General features: G+C 40.3%; 5 protein-coding genes across 11 annotated transcripts; 2 read left to right on the top strand and 3 right to left on the bottom strand.

Annotated features, from left to right (window-relative positions):
• Positions 1-1,040: 1,040 nt before the first annotated feature.
• LOC6568351 (V-type proton ATPase subunit E) lies at positions 1,041-3,325 on the bottom strand. Of its 3 annotated transcripts, none has more exons than XM_032740710.1 (5): positions 3,247-3,325; positions 3,025-3,137; positions 2,047-2,259; positions 1,649-1,975; positions 1,041-1,576 (listed from the first exon to the last, which is right to left on the bottom strand). In XM_032740710.1, exons 2-5 carry the CDS (start codon positions 3,055-3,057, stop codon positions 1,469-1,471), a joined length of 681 nt encoding a protein of 226 aa, XP_032596601.1. In that variant the 5' UTR covers positions 3,058-3,137; positions 3,247-3,325; the 3' UTR covers positions 1,041-1,468. The 3 variants fall into 3 exon arrangements, with proteins under 3 accessions (XP_032596601.1, XP_032596602.1, XP_001994693.1); XM_032740711.1 differs by having other exon boundaries at positions 3,251-3,275; XM_001994657.2 differs by having other exon boundaries at positions 3,025-3,300.
• Positions 3,326-3,603: 278 nt separating this feature from the next.
• LOC6568352 (splicing factor 3A subunit 3) lies at positions 3,604-5,421 on the top strand. The gene has a single exon (XM_001994658.3). The coding sequence runs from the start codon at positions 3,672-3,674 to the stop codon at positions 5,181-5,183; it is 1,512 nt and encodes a 503-aa protein (XP_001994694.1). The 5' UTR covers positions 3,604-3,671; the 3' UTR covers positions 5,184-5,421.
• A 5-nt stretch (positions 5,422-5,426) lies between these two features.
• On the bottom strand, positions 5,427-6,131 carry LOC6568353 (DNA polymerase zeta processivity subunit). Its single transcript, XM_001994659.3, has one exon. The coding sequence runs from the start codon at positions 6,088-6,090 to the stop codon at positions 5,482-5,484; it is 609 nt and encodes a 202-aa protein (XP_001994695.1). The 5' UTR covers positions 6,091-6,131; the 3' UTR covers positions 5,427-5,481.
• Positions 6,132-6,313: 182 nt separating this feature from the next.
• Positions 6,314-7,127, bottom strand: LOC6568354 (40S ribosomal protein S13). The gene is made up of 3 exons (XM_001994660.3): positions 7,075-7,127; positions 6,741-6,868; positions 6,314-6,676 (listed from the first exon to the last, which is right to left on the bottom strand). The coding sequence occupies exons 1-3, from the start codon at positions 7,095-7,097 to the stop codon at positions 6,372-6,374; spliced, it is 456 nt and encodes a 151-aa protein (XP_001994696.1). The 5' UTR covers positions 7,098-7,127; the 3' UTR covers positions 6,314-6,371.
• A 355-nt stretch (positions 7,128-7,482) lies between these two features.
• On the top strand, positions 7,483-13,230 carry LOC6568309. 5 transcript variants are annotated; one of them, XM_032740544.2, is made up of 11 exons: positions 7,483-7,764; positions 7,825-7,879; positions 8,248-8,447; positions 8,510-8,709; positions 9,135-10,033; positions 10,222-10,535; positions 10,600-10,690; positions 10,755-11,302; positions 11,714-11,908; positions 11,971-12,240; positions 13,079-13,230. In XM_032740544.2, exons 2-11 carry the CDS (start codon positions 7,858-7,860, stop codon positions 13,112-13,114), a joined length of 2,775 nt encoding a protein of 924 aa, XP_032596435.1. In that variant the 5' UTR covers positions 7,483-7,764; positions 7,825-7,857; the 3' UTR covers positions 13,115-13,230. The 5 variants fall into 5 exon arrangements, 4 of the variants coding, with proteins under 4 accessions (XP_032596435.1, XP_001994697.1, XP_032596433.1 ...); XR_004365417.1 differs by lacking the exon at positions 13,079-13,230 and adding an exon at positions 12,546-12,598 and having other exon boundaries at positions 7,486-7,764; positions 11,971-12,479; XM_001994661.2 differs by lacking the exon at positions 13,079-13,230 and having other exon boundaries at positions 7,486-7,764; positions 10,258-10,535; positions 11,971-12,614.
• The last annotated feature ends 39 nt before the right edge of the window (positions 13,231-13,269 follow it).

The raw sequence follows: 13,269 nt of genomic DNA, 5'->3' as shown, positions 1-13,269 counted from the left end.
GCCTTGGCTATCTGGGAAAAGTTAGCTTTCGTTTAATACTGCTGCTAAGCTTGATTTTCAGCGCTTAAAATTAATGAAAGTGCGCAAAATATGTTTGTTTTGTTTTTGGAAATACTGTTTTTATTCAACATAAATTTTGTTTAAGTTTAAAAGTAATTTTGTTGCATTTGTATTTCGTTTTACTCGATGTTATATATGTAATAATGCATATGCTATTGGATTTTTATTGTATTTGTTGTATGCTAAATTTTTGTTTAGTTATTTTCCGTGAACACGCAAACATTAAAATACAAATATGTGTGTGTATTGTTTAGAGTCAGATATGAACAGTGCGTTATTGTTTATAGTGCAGATGTGCAGCGTCTGCGGCAGCCATATAAATTGTGACTTATAATTTCCATTTTCTTTCTTTTTGTTTTAGTTAATTTTATATATATATTTATATGTATTATATGATTTTGGAATTGGAAGCAGGTAAAACATTTTGGGCAATTATATGTTTTAACAAATTTAGCTACTTGGCCACTTGGCAATACTTCATCAACTGAGCGTGCATTAGCTGTGTATGTGTGTGTGTGTGTAACTGTGTGTATTTTCTTTCATCGATATTCACAACAACAGACATTGGTATGTGTTTTTCTTTTATGGCCGATTTATAACAACAATGTGCCAGTTGCAAGTGCACAGACGCACTTTGCCAGCGAGTCAGCGAAATGATTGCATTCACACATTTCGGTGGCAAGCTGGCAATAATGCTGATTGTGCGCCCGTGCAACTTGCAAGTGGCACCAATTAGAATTTCTAGATCCGCTGCGCCGCACATTGCACATTTAAATAATTGAATAACATGTCTAAAGAGAACTGCATAACAAAAATAACTCAGTAATCAAATAATGAATGTACAACAAAATTTACAGACAAATGCAAAAAAACAAAATCAGAAGAATATTACAAAAAAAAAAGAAGTAAAGAAACTAAATGAAAAGAAGACGCATTCGCATCGATATCAACTTAAAACGGATCGAAAAGTGTTGAAGGAATGTTATTATGATTAGCTTATATTGTTTACGCCGGTTAGTTTCATAAAAACAAACTTTAACAAACTCTTTTACGGATTTGAATGCACTTATAGAACTTGGTTTATCTGTTGAAATATTCTCTAAATTATATATGTATATTGTAATTATTGGCAAATATGTAAGTACTTGTAACACATAATGGTAGCCTACATATCTGACCAAACATTTTTCTCTTCTTTCTTCTCAGTTTCACTATAAAAAGACAACGGCAATAATAATTATAATTAATAGACACAATTTTTTTTTTGTTTTTGTTGTTAAATGAGTTCAAGAGTATGAGTTTTCTTCTTCGGGTTGTGGTATTTTCTTGTTGTTTTTCTTGTTGTTGTTGTAATAAGCTTGAACTTTGTTTGTTGGTATTGTTTTTGTTTTTGCACTTAAAGAAAAATTTAATCGGTGAATTTGCGATTAACGTTGCGGCCAAACAGGGCGTTACGAATTTCTGGCACAAGCTGCTGCGAAATCAACTCTAATCTGGACTCCAGAGTATTCGGCACCTAGACAATAAGATAAACACAGGCATAAATGATCAAAACATGTCATAAAAGTTATATTCCGTCAATACGGACCTTAATACGTCCATTCAAGGCCAACAGTTCAACACCGCCACAGGTATCGGCTGCCAAGAACTCTTTCTCATCGATGAACAACTCAACTTCTTGTCTCATTGCGGATTTGTACTGCTCAGCAGCGGATTGAAGGACTCCCCGAACGAGGGGCACATCGACTGCGCGACAGCGAAGGGTTACTTTGGGCTCCATCACCTGATACAGGCCTTGCACAATCAGTTTGTCCAGAACGGTTTTGTATTCGTTCTCGTTCTTGGTGACCTCGCCCAGACGCTTGCGTGCATCCTCGAGCACACTGCTCACATGATCCTCACGCACTTTGAGCACCTAAAAGCCAAGCGAGAGAATTTTATTTAAAAGTTACAGGATTTGTTTGTTAGCGAATTTGTTGAGCAGACCTTCAAGCGAGCCTGATTGAGCATGTTGGAGGATTGGATTTTCTTTTGCAGCTCAACCTGCTTCTCCTTCTTCTCGTAGTACTCCATAATCTTGAGACGCTGTTGCTGAACCAGGCGTCCCTTCTCAATATTGAACTCCTCCTCGGCTTTGGCATCGATCTCTTCGGCTTTCTCATTGGCCTCCTGCTCAATGAATGCCATCATATGTTTGATCTATAAAAAATGCGGTTTAATTAGTAAATTATAATAATGCATTTTTTTCTTTTATTAAAGGAAAGGGCCATAAATTAAGGGCGCCAGGTGCTGCATGAATTTTTTGAAAACAAACCTAAGAAAACGCCTCTTAAGCAAATCACATGATTTTAGTTGCTCGTACATCATTCAAATTTCTAACCGTTAATCGCTGATTCGACAACTTCATCAGCAGGTGCAAGTTACGTTGCCACAAACTTTACATATGCATTTTAATGTTTTTAACTTTTTTCGTAAGTTTATTTAAATATTTGATAAGACACGGCTGGCCAGTGCCTTAACAGCCCAGTCGTGTGACAGGGTCGACAATAGCGAGTTCGCTGTCACAGTTGTCTCGCTTTTGCACATTGCTCGGGTCTAGTGCGTGTCACATGACCAATAAGCAATTTGGCTTTTTGCGTAAAAATTGTGAGCAAACTTTACTTTTCACCCACGATAGCAAGAGACATTTGACTGTTTCTCTAAAAATATATAATAAGAGTATGCGCTATACAACTGACTTGCTCAAAATCATTGCAGATTAGATATATAAATAGTTAAATGATTGCAAAAGCTGCATGCTAAAATTCACATGACTACGGAGAGAATCCCATGACTTCGCCATCTTTCTTGCTGGCATTGAAACTGTTGTTTTATTTGGGATTGAGACAGTTCGATTGGAAATTTTGCAATTTGTTAAGAATCTTGCACAATTAATTGTGTTCCGTTTTACACTTGTTTTCTTACCTGTTTTTGTACATCAGCATCGCTCAAAGCCATCTTGACTGATTTTTCTCACTTTCCACAAAATCGAAATAGAAATTCAATAGTTCCGAAGGAATTCACGTACTACCGTGCGCCTGTAATGATTCGTAACTTAATGATCAATTTCTTAATTATACAACCGGAAAAAACACGGTGTATTAATTGTGAATTTAAGACGAGAAACGACGGAACCGAAAAATATACTTGCAGTATGAGTGCCTTCTGCTCGTCGTCTGAAATTTTCACTACCACAAATCGATCATATGATTTTACTTCGTGATGTGCAGTGCTGTAAGTCGCACAACTATCGTCCACACAAACGATTTAATCGGTATTGCTAATAAGCGATATCTACAACATTAAACCGATAGTATCGTACGATACCTATATTTTCATAACATGAATTATTTTATTTACCTCATAAGTGATATGAAATATGTTCAAAAATGGCCATTTTTTTTTTTAATATTTGAGTACATTTGCACAGTTCATCGATAGCTTTGATATCGATAGAAAGTGGCCATCTCTATCATCGGTGACTGTAGCACAGCTTTAATGTACACACGCTATTGAGTGAAAATTTGTGTTTTCGTTTGCAAATAGGAATATTAGAGTAATTAGTGAACAGAATGGAGACGCTCCTGGAGCAGCAGCGTCGTTACCATGAGGAGCGCGAGCGTCTCGTCAAACTGATGGTCGACGAGCATGCGACAAAGAAGCCCGGCGAAAAGGAGCGCATCCACAGTGAACACCGGCTAAAGTATCTGATGGAGCTGCATCACAATGCGACAACGCAATTGCGCGACCTCTACGAGGACAAGGACAATGAGCGAAAGGCCGAGATTGCCGCCCTATCCGGACCTAATGAGTTCAACGAGTTCTATGCGCGTCTGAAGCAGATCAAACAATTCTACAAATCGCATCCAGCTGAAGTCAGTGTTCCACTCTCCGTGGAGTTTGATGAGATGATCAAAGTATACAATAATCCGGATGATATGAGCGCATTGGTTGAGTTCACCGACGAGGAGGGCGGCGGTCGCTATTTGGATCTGAACGAGTGCTACGAGATGTATTTGAATTTGCGCGGCGTCGAGAAATTGGATTACATCACGTACCTCATGTCCTTCGATCATGTCTTTGACATATCACGTGAGCGTAAGAATCGGGAATTCCGCAAGTATATCGAAACACTAAACAATTATCTACACAGCTTCATACTGCGCATCCAGCCGCTGCTCGATCTCGAGGGTGAACTGGTCAAGGTTGAGCTCGATTTCCAGCGCCAATGGCTCCAAGGCACCTTTCCCGGCTGGTCGCTGAAGGAGACGGAATCGGCGCTGGCCAATACGGGCGCCCATTTGGATTTGAGCGCCTTTTCCAGCTGGGAGGAGTTGGCCTCCCTTGGCCTGGATCGTCTCAAGTCGGGCCTTGTTGCCCTCGGCCTCAAGTGTGGCGGCACTTTAGAGGAGCGCGCTCAACGGCTGTTCACCACCAAGGGCAAGAGCACCCTGGATCCGGCTCTAATGGCCAAGAAACCAAGTGCTAAGAATGCCAATGCGCAAACACGTGAAAATGCCCGTAACAAGGAAATTGCTCAACTGGAGGCGTTGCTCTATAAATATGCGGAGCTGCTGTCCGAGCAGCGGGCAGCCACCAAAGAGAATGTGCAGCGGAAACAGGCACGCACCGGCGGAGAGCGAGATGACAGCGATATTGAGGCCAGCGAGTCGGATAACGACGATGATCCGGATGCTGACGATGTGCCCTTTAATCCGAAGAATTTGCCACTCGGTTGGGATGGCAAACCCATTCCGTACTGGCTGTACAAGCTGCACGGCCTTAACATCAGCTACAACTGCGAGATCTGTGGCAATTTCACCTACAAGGGTCCGAAGGCATTTCAGCGGCACTTTGCCGAGTGGCGACATGCGCACGGAATGCGCTGCTTGGGCATACCGAATACGGCGCATTTTGCGAACGTGACACAGATCGAGGATGCGATCACGCTGTGGGAGAAATTGAAGTCGCAGAAGCAGAGCGAACGCTGGATTGCCGATCAGGAGGAGGAGTTCGAGGATTCCCTGGGCAATGTCGTCAATCGCAAGACATTCGAGGACCTTAAACGACAAGGATTGCTCTGAAATGGATATAGTTTTATGCCTAATCATTAATATACCATTTTTAAATGCAACCCCCTTCATTATCACATAAATACGCATTAGAATTTTCATAATACAAGAATTAAAAAAAATTTTTGGGTTTTCAAATATGGACAATTGGTTCTCGTCCCAGCTAGGTCGTAAAGATCATTTGGGTTATTCCTAGGCTGTTATTTTTGCATATGATCAGCACTAATGTTATAAATAAAAATACATAGACTTTTTTAATAATTAATTATTTATAGATAATAATAGATGATTTGTAATCAGGCAATTAAAATCAACTAGATATGTGTGCCTCCATTTTGAGGCCCAATTTGTCGACTGTTGCTAGCGGAAGTAGGGAAATTTTACGTGATTCCAGCTGCTGCTGTGGACTTTCGGTCGCCTGCAGCCAGGGAAATTCCTGATACTGTGCTTCGTGGCTGAGTTGAGTGAAAGCCGTTTGTGTCGTGTGAATTTGCACCTTGAATTTGGCATTGTTCCCCAATTTTGGTAATTGCTTAACGCGCTCTGCCATTTTGTACAGAGCAGCGCTCAATTGTTGCTCGTATTCGATTAAATACTGATCCTGTGTTTGCTGCTGCTTGTCGAAAACGGGTTGAATTTCCAGCAGATACCTTTCCAGATGCGCCGACTCTGTGGCATACACAATGACTTCCAGCTGCAAGTGCTGCTGAGCTGATTGCTGCAGCAAATGTTGCACTGTCTTCAGCACATTTCCAAGATAAGAGTTTAATCCGGGGAAGGCGATAATAAAAACCGGCGTGTTGTAAACACGGCGTTTTTTAAATACTTGTGCTGGATAAACGCCGCGTACGTAAAGTATGTGATTTAAAATTACTTCGATGGCTTCCACGTGAATTGCGGCACTATCTTCCAGTTCCATTCTGATCTAAGTTTACGAATTAAATCATTTCATTAGCTTCTGTAAGCATAAACACAGCCTGAGTTACCTACTAAAATATACCTTAAAAAAATAATAATCGGTCACACTTTGCAGTAGTTGAACGATTTCATAGCGAATTTACCTTGATAAATTCAGTTATTGCTTTGTTCTTTTGCAGAAATATTTCTAAACACAATATACTTAATTTAAGCGAAAACTGCCATTATGGTTTTTGTTGTTTGTATTTAGTTTGCGTTAAAAAAAAGAAAATCTTATCTAAATTAAGCAACCAGAGCAGATGCTGTGCTGGACTCGTATTTCCAATTCGGGGGCAAGACGCTCTTTGTCTTGTAGTAGCGGGCAAGGCGATGGATTCTCGACTCGACCAGAATTAAACGAAACTTGCCGTCTTTATCCTTGCGACTGCGTTCTAAATGCTTGCGGATGGCGACCGCCTTCTTGATCATATGGTACAAGTCCTCGGGAATGTCTGGCTTAAGGCCAACCGATTTCATTATGCGCAGGATTTTGTTGCCGTTCACAAAACGCACCTGAGCCACGCCATGAGAATCACGCAAAATGATACCTAAAAAAAAACCAGAGCTCAATCTCAAACATAACCTCAAACCGTCAACACAAACAATATTTACCAATTTTGGATGGAGTCAGGCCCTTTTTGCCCAGTTTCTTTATCTGTTCCTTGACATCCTCGGCATTGAGTTTCAGCCACGATGGCACCGAGCGTCTGTAGGGTAGAGCCGACTGGGAAATACCCTTACTGAAAATAAATCGTAAATTTGAGAATTGTTTTTCCGAGTAAAAAACAAACAAAAAAAAGGCAATGTTTTCGTTGCAAAATGTGCGCGCTTAATAGCCCAATTTGGAATAAAGTTCGCGTGCAGATTAATGTAAGTGCTTTCGTACATTAGGCAGATACATTTCACGCCAATTCTGGCTCATTAATCAATTGAAAATGCATTTTACCCTGGAGCGTGCATACGACCCATGTTGAGTGCTTAGTTTTTGTTACCGAAAAGAAAGTAGAGAGTCTACACGCACAGTGCAATACTGTGTTGTCAGAGTTGCTAATGGCCGTGCAACTATCGATATTTACGATATTCACACGGGACTTCAGAATGACGGATAGTATTTAATGAGCTGAAAGGTTGACAAGGAAATTCATTTCATAATGGTTGCCATTTATGCGAATTACTCAAGCTTTATACAAATTTTGAATTTTTTTTTGCTTTCGGGACAATACCAGCTTCTTGAATCGGACTTAAAAATGCGATAATCTTCCGTTGAATTTATGAAAATACGGTTAGGTGTGACCTGATCAACATAAAAATACTATCGCATGTGACCTATAGCCAGTTCAGTCAAATTTTGGGCTTACCATTCAACCCTGTGAGAAACAAGAGCTGCGCGTAAAATCGAGAAAGAGAGCAAAACAAAGTCGAAAGTACATACGTACATGCATACAGAGCTAATTGGGAAGAAAACACGGTTCGCGCCATTTCATAATCCACAAACTAAAAAAAAGTATATTGGATTCGTAACGCGTAATTAATAATTTCCGGGTTTTGTCTCAGGCCAACAGAATCTGTGTGACCACTTTGTTTGTAGAGACGCTTGGCGTGCCTCATGTCAATGTGTGTTTGTGTACCTGTGTTTGTAAGTATGTTTCTGTGGAGCATGAATAAATATACAAACTCAAATTGTTTGTTTTTTCAGATTCACATTTCGTTATTAAAGGCACAATAAAATATGGATACTGATACAGAAGATGGTAAGTGTTCCCTCCCTATCGAATTTCCTAGACGGCGTTACACACAGGCGCACACACACATTTAGCACATAAATTTGGTGTAGGCTTTACAAATGGCATGTTTATGCGTATGTGTGTGTGTGTATATATACGTTTTGTTGTTAGTGCGTTAAGTGTGATCGTTTTGGGGTCTGGTCTGCTGTTGGTCAGTTGCTTCTCTGCTCTCGCCATGAGCAACTCTCATCGCCGGCGGCTAAGCGCAGATGGGCACACATTTTACGGTGATTAAGTCAGCGTTATTTTAATAACAAAAGAAAAAAGCACAAAAAAAATTAGCACATACAACAAAAGAATTTTGGCATTCATATTCACAAATGAAATGTTTACAGATTCTGCAAACTCCAGCACTACTTCCAGTGATGTAATCAAAAGTCTGTTGGAAATAGCAAAAAGCCGACCCGCCACCAATGTGGCCAAAGCAATTTTGGCTTACCATGAGACACCGGAGCTGTCAAATCTGCTTCTTGTCATCGAGGAAGTGTCAAAGAACACAGATTTTGCAACCGATCTGCAGTTGTCGCTATGCTATGTAAGTACCCAGGGAAAAATGAATTTCTAGAAAAACAAACCACTTTGACAATTATCCTTTAGTATCTGGAAGAATTTTTGAATCAATGGTGCAACTCGAATGTGGCGCCTCGCACAAAGTGGGCTACCGTCGGCAACGTGCTGCAATACAGCATCAAAATCTATGAAATCCGTGTGGATCTCATGCACCAGGAGGTGCTGAAACAGGTATCCAAACTGCTCTTAGTCGATCCCAGCAAGGATGACAGCAACAATCAGAATGGGTAAGTTCAACTTCAGTTGCATGTGCACGCCATGTGCTCAATTCGTTTGTCGAGATCCCGACGCCCGTCGCCGCCATGCTGTCTGCTTGAGTTGTGCTTATCTGCTTATCTTATGACGCCGCTAATCGGCGCTTATCTCTTCACACTCACATTCGCCGGTTCCACTTCCTTTTCCCTCTTTCGGCTGAGTCGAGCACATGCTAAATAAAATTTTAATGATGTGACTTGAAATACAAAAAGATTATTGCAATCAAATTCAATTCAAAAGTTATTATCTGTTATTATCTAAACAGATATATTAGTTCTGGCTAACCTAAAAAGATTGCCGATAAGGAATGGAATTATATAACTAAATATTTTTCATTTTATTCTATTTACTTCTATTTATAATTATTTAACATTGTGCTTCTTTTTCGCCCGTACAGCGGCAATGAGGCTAACAAGCCGGAGGAGCCGCGCAAGCGCCGCACTAAGAAGCTCATTCAAACGGAAATCGATGCCTTTTCTTATAAATTGCAACCTCGAAAGTTCAAAACTATGTCCGAGGAGAAGCGCTTTAGTCGCGTCGGCTTTGAGACAAATAAGAATCGAAATCGTACAATTGAGCACATGTATCAGGATCATACGCCGTCCCATCTGTGGAAGTATGCTCCCATTGTGGAGCCAGGCAATGCCTACGAGCACGATGAGAAAAAGAACTACAAGCTGTTCACATATCTACCCGAGCCGAGATATAATACGCTACTGCCGGACATCCAGTTTGAGCGTCTCAATTTGATCAAAGAATATGTGAATGCGAATCATGATGTCTGCAACACTCTCAACGAGAACATGAGCAACCGGGAGTATCTGGATGAGTACATAGCTCTGGAGAATCAAATGCTCGCCTCTCGCTTCGGGGAGTTAAGTATACAGAAACGACCGCGGGATGGGCTGAATGACGAGCAGGCCAAGCGAATATGCTTTGATCAGCAAAATCAGCAGAAACGCTCCATGGAGAGTCCCGTAGAGAATTCTAAACGAATAAGACTGAGTGAGGAGTGGGACGATAGCTATGATATCAACATGGAGTTAGACGAAACTGGTGCTCCTGTCACAGAGTTGGGCGATAAGCTAAATTCACTGATGCTCTCTGATGCGTCAGATGTGAAGCTCAATGACAGCCAGTTGGACGAATGCGTGTTGAGCAGTACGCTAGCCTCGAATGAGCCTAGCTGCTTGAACAACACGTCACAGCTGGAACTGTCTGTTGATAAGATTGATAAGGACGACAGCAATGATGCTGGCATTGGCATGGAGGATCTAATTATTCCGTTGGTAACAGGTAAACTGAAGTGTGTGCAGTTTTTGCTAATAGATTCCGTCGCACTAACCATTTGAGGATAAGTTTTTTGTTAATTTTGTATATTGTAGACACAGTTGACTTACACTATTTGTTTTGATTTTATTTTATTTACGTATGTATTTCGTTTGTGCTGTGCCTGCCTGTCTGCATCCAAATGCTGTGTGCAGCTCAATCTTTTGATGACGAGGGTATTGTTCTTACAGATAATATAGAGGAGCTTCAGCGTCTGCAGTCGCTGTCGCCCAAGGTAATAATACAGGACATACTGCCCGGTGTGCCCGACAAGGCCAACCTGAGTGTGCGCGTCGACTCCGAAATGCTTGCCCTGGGTGGCATCAATGAGGTGCTCGAGGAAATTGTGAATGCGCCACGTGCGGTTCACTATCCGATCGAGCTAAATATTTTTCAGTTACCCAAGAAACCACTACTCAGACAATGTCTCTTTAAACTAACCAGCGAATTTAAGTTATTTAAACAAGCGGTAAGTATTCGTTATTAATATAATTTATTAATATTATAATAATCATATTAATCATCTTCCGCAGCGCATTCCAGTCAGACGAGTGGCTGAGCCCAAACCACCAAGAATTGTGCCTGTTGTCAACCATTCAGAATTGGAATTTGATTCAGAATTTAGTATGTTACATAAATTTGATGCGGCTTGAACATCCAGTTAATTTGCAGTTCTATTGTTTTACAGACTTTCTTGGCTTCAGACGTTCCACGTATGATTCTGGCATAGATCAGGAGGAGATTAGAGCGGAAATGGTCCATTCGCCATCGGATGATGGCATTATCGTTGATGTGGCCGTTGATGAGCCACTGGACTTAAACGCAACCGAAACTGCCCTCCAGTCTGGTGAAGCTCAACAAGTAAGAGATGTTGAGGAATTGGAAAAGGACCTGACATTGCTGGAAATTCCAATGGACACCATCGACACAACTTTAAATAAAACGGAAGCAAATGGGGACTTAGGTGCCGACGGGACGTTGCCTGAAATGCCACTGGACACCTTGGACACGACAACAGCATTAAATGAAGCGAATTTGGATGCCATCGAGACATTGCCTGAAATTCCATTGGACTTACAAGCATTGGATGAAACAGAGAACACAAGAGTGTTAACACAGGATAGTGGCTTAGGTGCCACTCTCGTGGACGCAGACCGCGAAGGCTGCGACAAAGCTAATACAGACTGGGATGATGACTACACCTACAATAGTATTGATGAAGAAACTGATGCTAGGGTGAGGAAAACATGGCATTGAGCTTCCCTCTCGTTTCCCCCTCTGAGCCAAAAGCCATCCCATAACAAGATTCTTTGTCTGTTGGCTAAGGTGACACAATCCGCAACGTGCATTGCAACCGGCAAATTCCGTTGTTGATTATACCTAGTCTCTAGTGTCTTATCAGCAGTCTGTTTTTCCTAAAGGACATAACTCGATTAACTGATTTGATTCTGTTGAAATACTCCATAAAGAATATATATTCTTGATTCGTCCGATCTCAGAGGTTATAAGAGATATAGATTCCCAATTTGGAATATTCCTTTGTATACAAGATCAAGTTTAGTTCATTTTATCGATAACTGCCCTCGTTTTCTGTGTATTTGTTTGCTTGTGTTAATCAGTAAATCGTTTTCTTATTTATTTTTTTAGATTTTTGAGTGGCATCGCCGAATGGGGCCCATACTGGAAAGGGCACATGAGCGTCAGAATTTCAGCATAGAGGATCTAAAGAAAGATCTTATAGACAAATGCGTCGAACAAGGAGGAGAAGCGACGTTCGCGGATGTTGTGCGGGATAAGGAACAAGGCGCATACTGTCGCTATTTGCTGGCAATGCTGCTGCTGGTAAGTGCCACATTAGTTGGTATTATTTGTGCATATACATATTAATCGAATTTGTGTCATAGATAAATGATGGAAATGTGGAGCCGCCAAATTCCGCACATAATAAGGAGGAACCAATTGACTTGCATCAACTCAAGATGAAATTGATCAGCACAAAATTAAAACAAATAAATCCCGAGGACGACATTGGCAACATGAATAATGCCAACGAGTCTGATACGACAACCAGCACAGCACCAGCAGCACCATCACATACACCAACACAACCAGCTAAAGCTGTGCGTCGCAAGTCATCTGAGTCTGACGCGTTTGGACCAACAAATGTAAAAATAGTGCGTCTTATCAAACCTGTGCCAAAGGCAAGCTCACGTCCAGATGATGCAGACTCTGGCATATCATCGCTGTCGGCCTCCATAGCGTCCACGTACTCCTCAGTCACGTAGCGGAGGCCGTAGGGATAGCTGCTGCCGTGTGTCCTCTGTGTGCATGCTTATGTTGATATTTGTGTTTAGTCTAGTCTAGTCTGTCGGGCAAAGATTAATACTGACGTTTGTAGATCATATGTATGCATGTACCTATCAATATGTTTTGTCAAATCAGATTTTTAATTTTACCTAACGCGAATTATTCCTTGCAGCAGAGGAGATTGCCCCGACGTCTGCCCTTTCCATGGGCATTAAAGAAAATTAAGAGGCTGCGCTGGCCGTGCAACTGACAAATGCATTTTATGCACGATTTGTTTTTTTTTTTTTTTTTTTTTTCTTAAGAAATGTACAAATTTTTAGCTATAAGAACTTTTTAAAAGAAATGCAATTTTTAGTTTTATGTAATAATAGAGCCTATTTTTAGCACTTTATGTTCTGTAGTGTAAGCCTAAAATTGAAACAGTATTATTTATTCGATTTCCTTATGCTTGAAAAACTTTTAGAAAGATTTTTTTTTTGCTTATCATTTCGCTTTACTTTATTATTTTGCTATAAATTTTACTTTTTTTTATTATTAATTTTAATTATTTCGAAGTTTTCTTATGCTTTTCATATCATTTTTAGATTATACTTTTCTTTTGGACTTTCGTTAATTTTTCATTCATGAATTCATTATTTTCTTTTCATTACGTTAATAATTAATTTTCATTATGTTTACTAATTTTCTTAATTAAAACTCTTTCAGAAGCACACGAAATTTGGAAATAATTTGAGCTATTAGTAAATACACTCCAGTACCTGATTAACTTTTAAAGAAAGTAAAAATTCTAAACATTTTAGAGAAAAAGATATATTTACAAACAATGAATGTGTAAAAAAGCAACTTTTTTTTCATAGCCTAAGAAAAAAATCAAAGAAACTAAAAATATCTGTTTT

Source organism: Drosophila grimshawi, unplaced genomic scaffold (assembly GCF_018153295.1).
Source record: "Drosophila grimshawi isolate 15287-2541.00 unplaced genomic scaffold, ASM1815329v1 contig_311, whole genome shotgun sequence".
Lineage (NCBI taxonomy): Eukaryota > Metazoa > Arthropoda > Insecta > Diptera > Drosophilidae > Drosophila > Drosophila grimshawi.
Note: the sequence above shows the minus strand (reverse complement) of the source record. Positions and strands in the feature narration are given on the sequence as shown.

Coding starts and splice junctions, on each gene's coding strand:
- LOC6568309 (XM_032740542.1), top strand. CDS start 7,858: ATGGATACTGATACAGAAGATG. Junction 11,303..11,713: donor ATGAAGAAACTGATGCTAGG/GTGAGGAAAACA, acceptor TTATTTTTTTAG/ATTTTTGAGTGGCATCGCCG. Junction 11,909..11,970: donor TGCTGGCAATGCTGCTGCTG/GTAAGTGCCACA, acceptor TTTGTGTCATAG/ATAAATGATGGAAATGTGGA.
- LOC6568354 (XM_001994660.3), bottom strand. CDS start 7,097: ATGGGTCGTATGCACGCTCCAGG. Junction 6,869..7,074: donor GGTCGTATGCACGCTCCAGG/GTAAAATGCATT, acceptor ATTTATTTTCAG/TAAGGGTATTTCCCAGTCGG. Junction 6,677..6,740: donor CCTGACTCCATCCAAAATTG/GTAAATATTGTT, acceptor GTTTTTTTTTAG/GTATCATTTTGCGTGATTCT.
- LOC6568351 (XM_032740710.1), bottom strand. CDS start 3,057: ATGGCTTTGAGCGATGCTGATGTACAAAAACAG. Junction 2,260..3,024: donor ATGCTGATGTACAAAAACAG/GTAAGAAAACAA, acceptor CATTTTTTATAG/ATCAAACATATGATGGCATT. Junction 1,577..1,648: donor CCTTGAATGGACGTATTAAG/GTCCGTATTGAC, acceptor CTTATTGTCTAG/GTGCCGAATACTCTGGAGTC.
- LOC6568352 (XM_001994658.3), top strand. CDS start 3,672: ATGGAGACGCTCCTGGAGCAGCAGCGTCGTTACCATGAGGAGCGCGAG.
- LOC6568353 (XM_001994659.3), bottom strand. CDS start 6,090: ATGGAACTGGAAGATAGTGCCGCAATTCACGTGGAAGCCATCGAAGTA.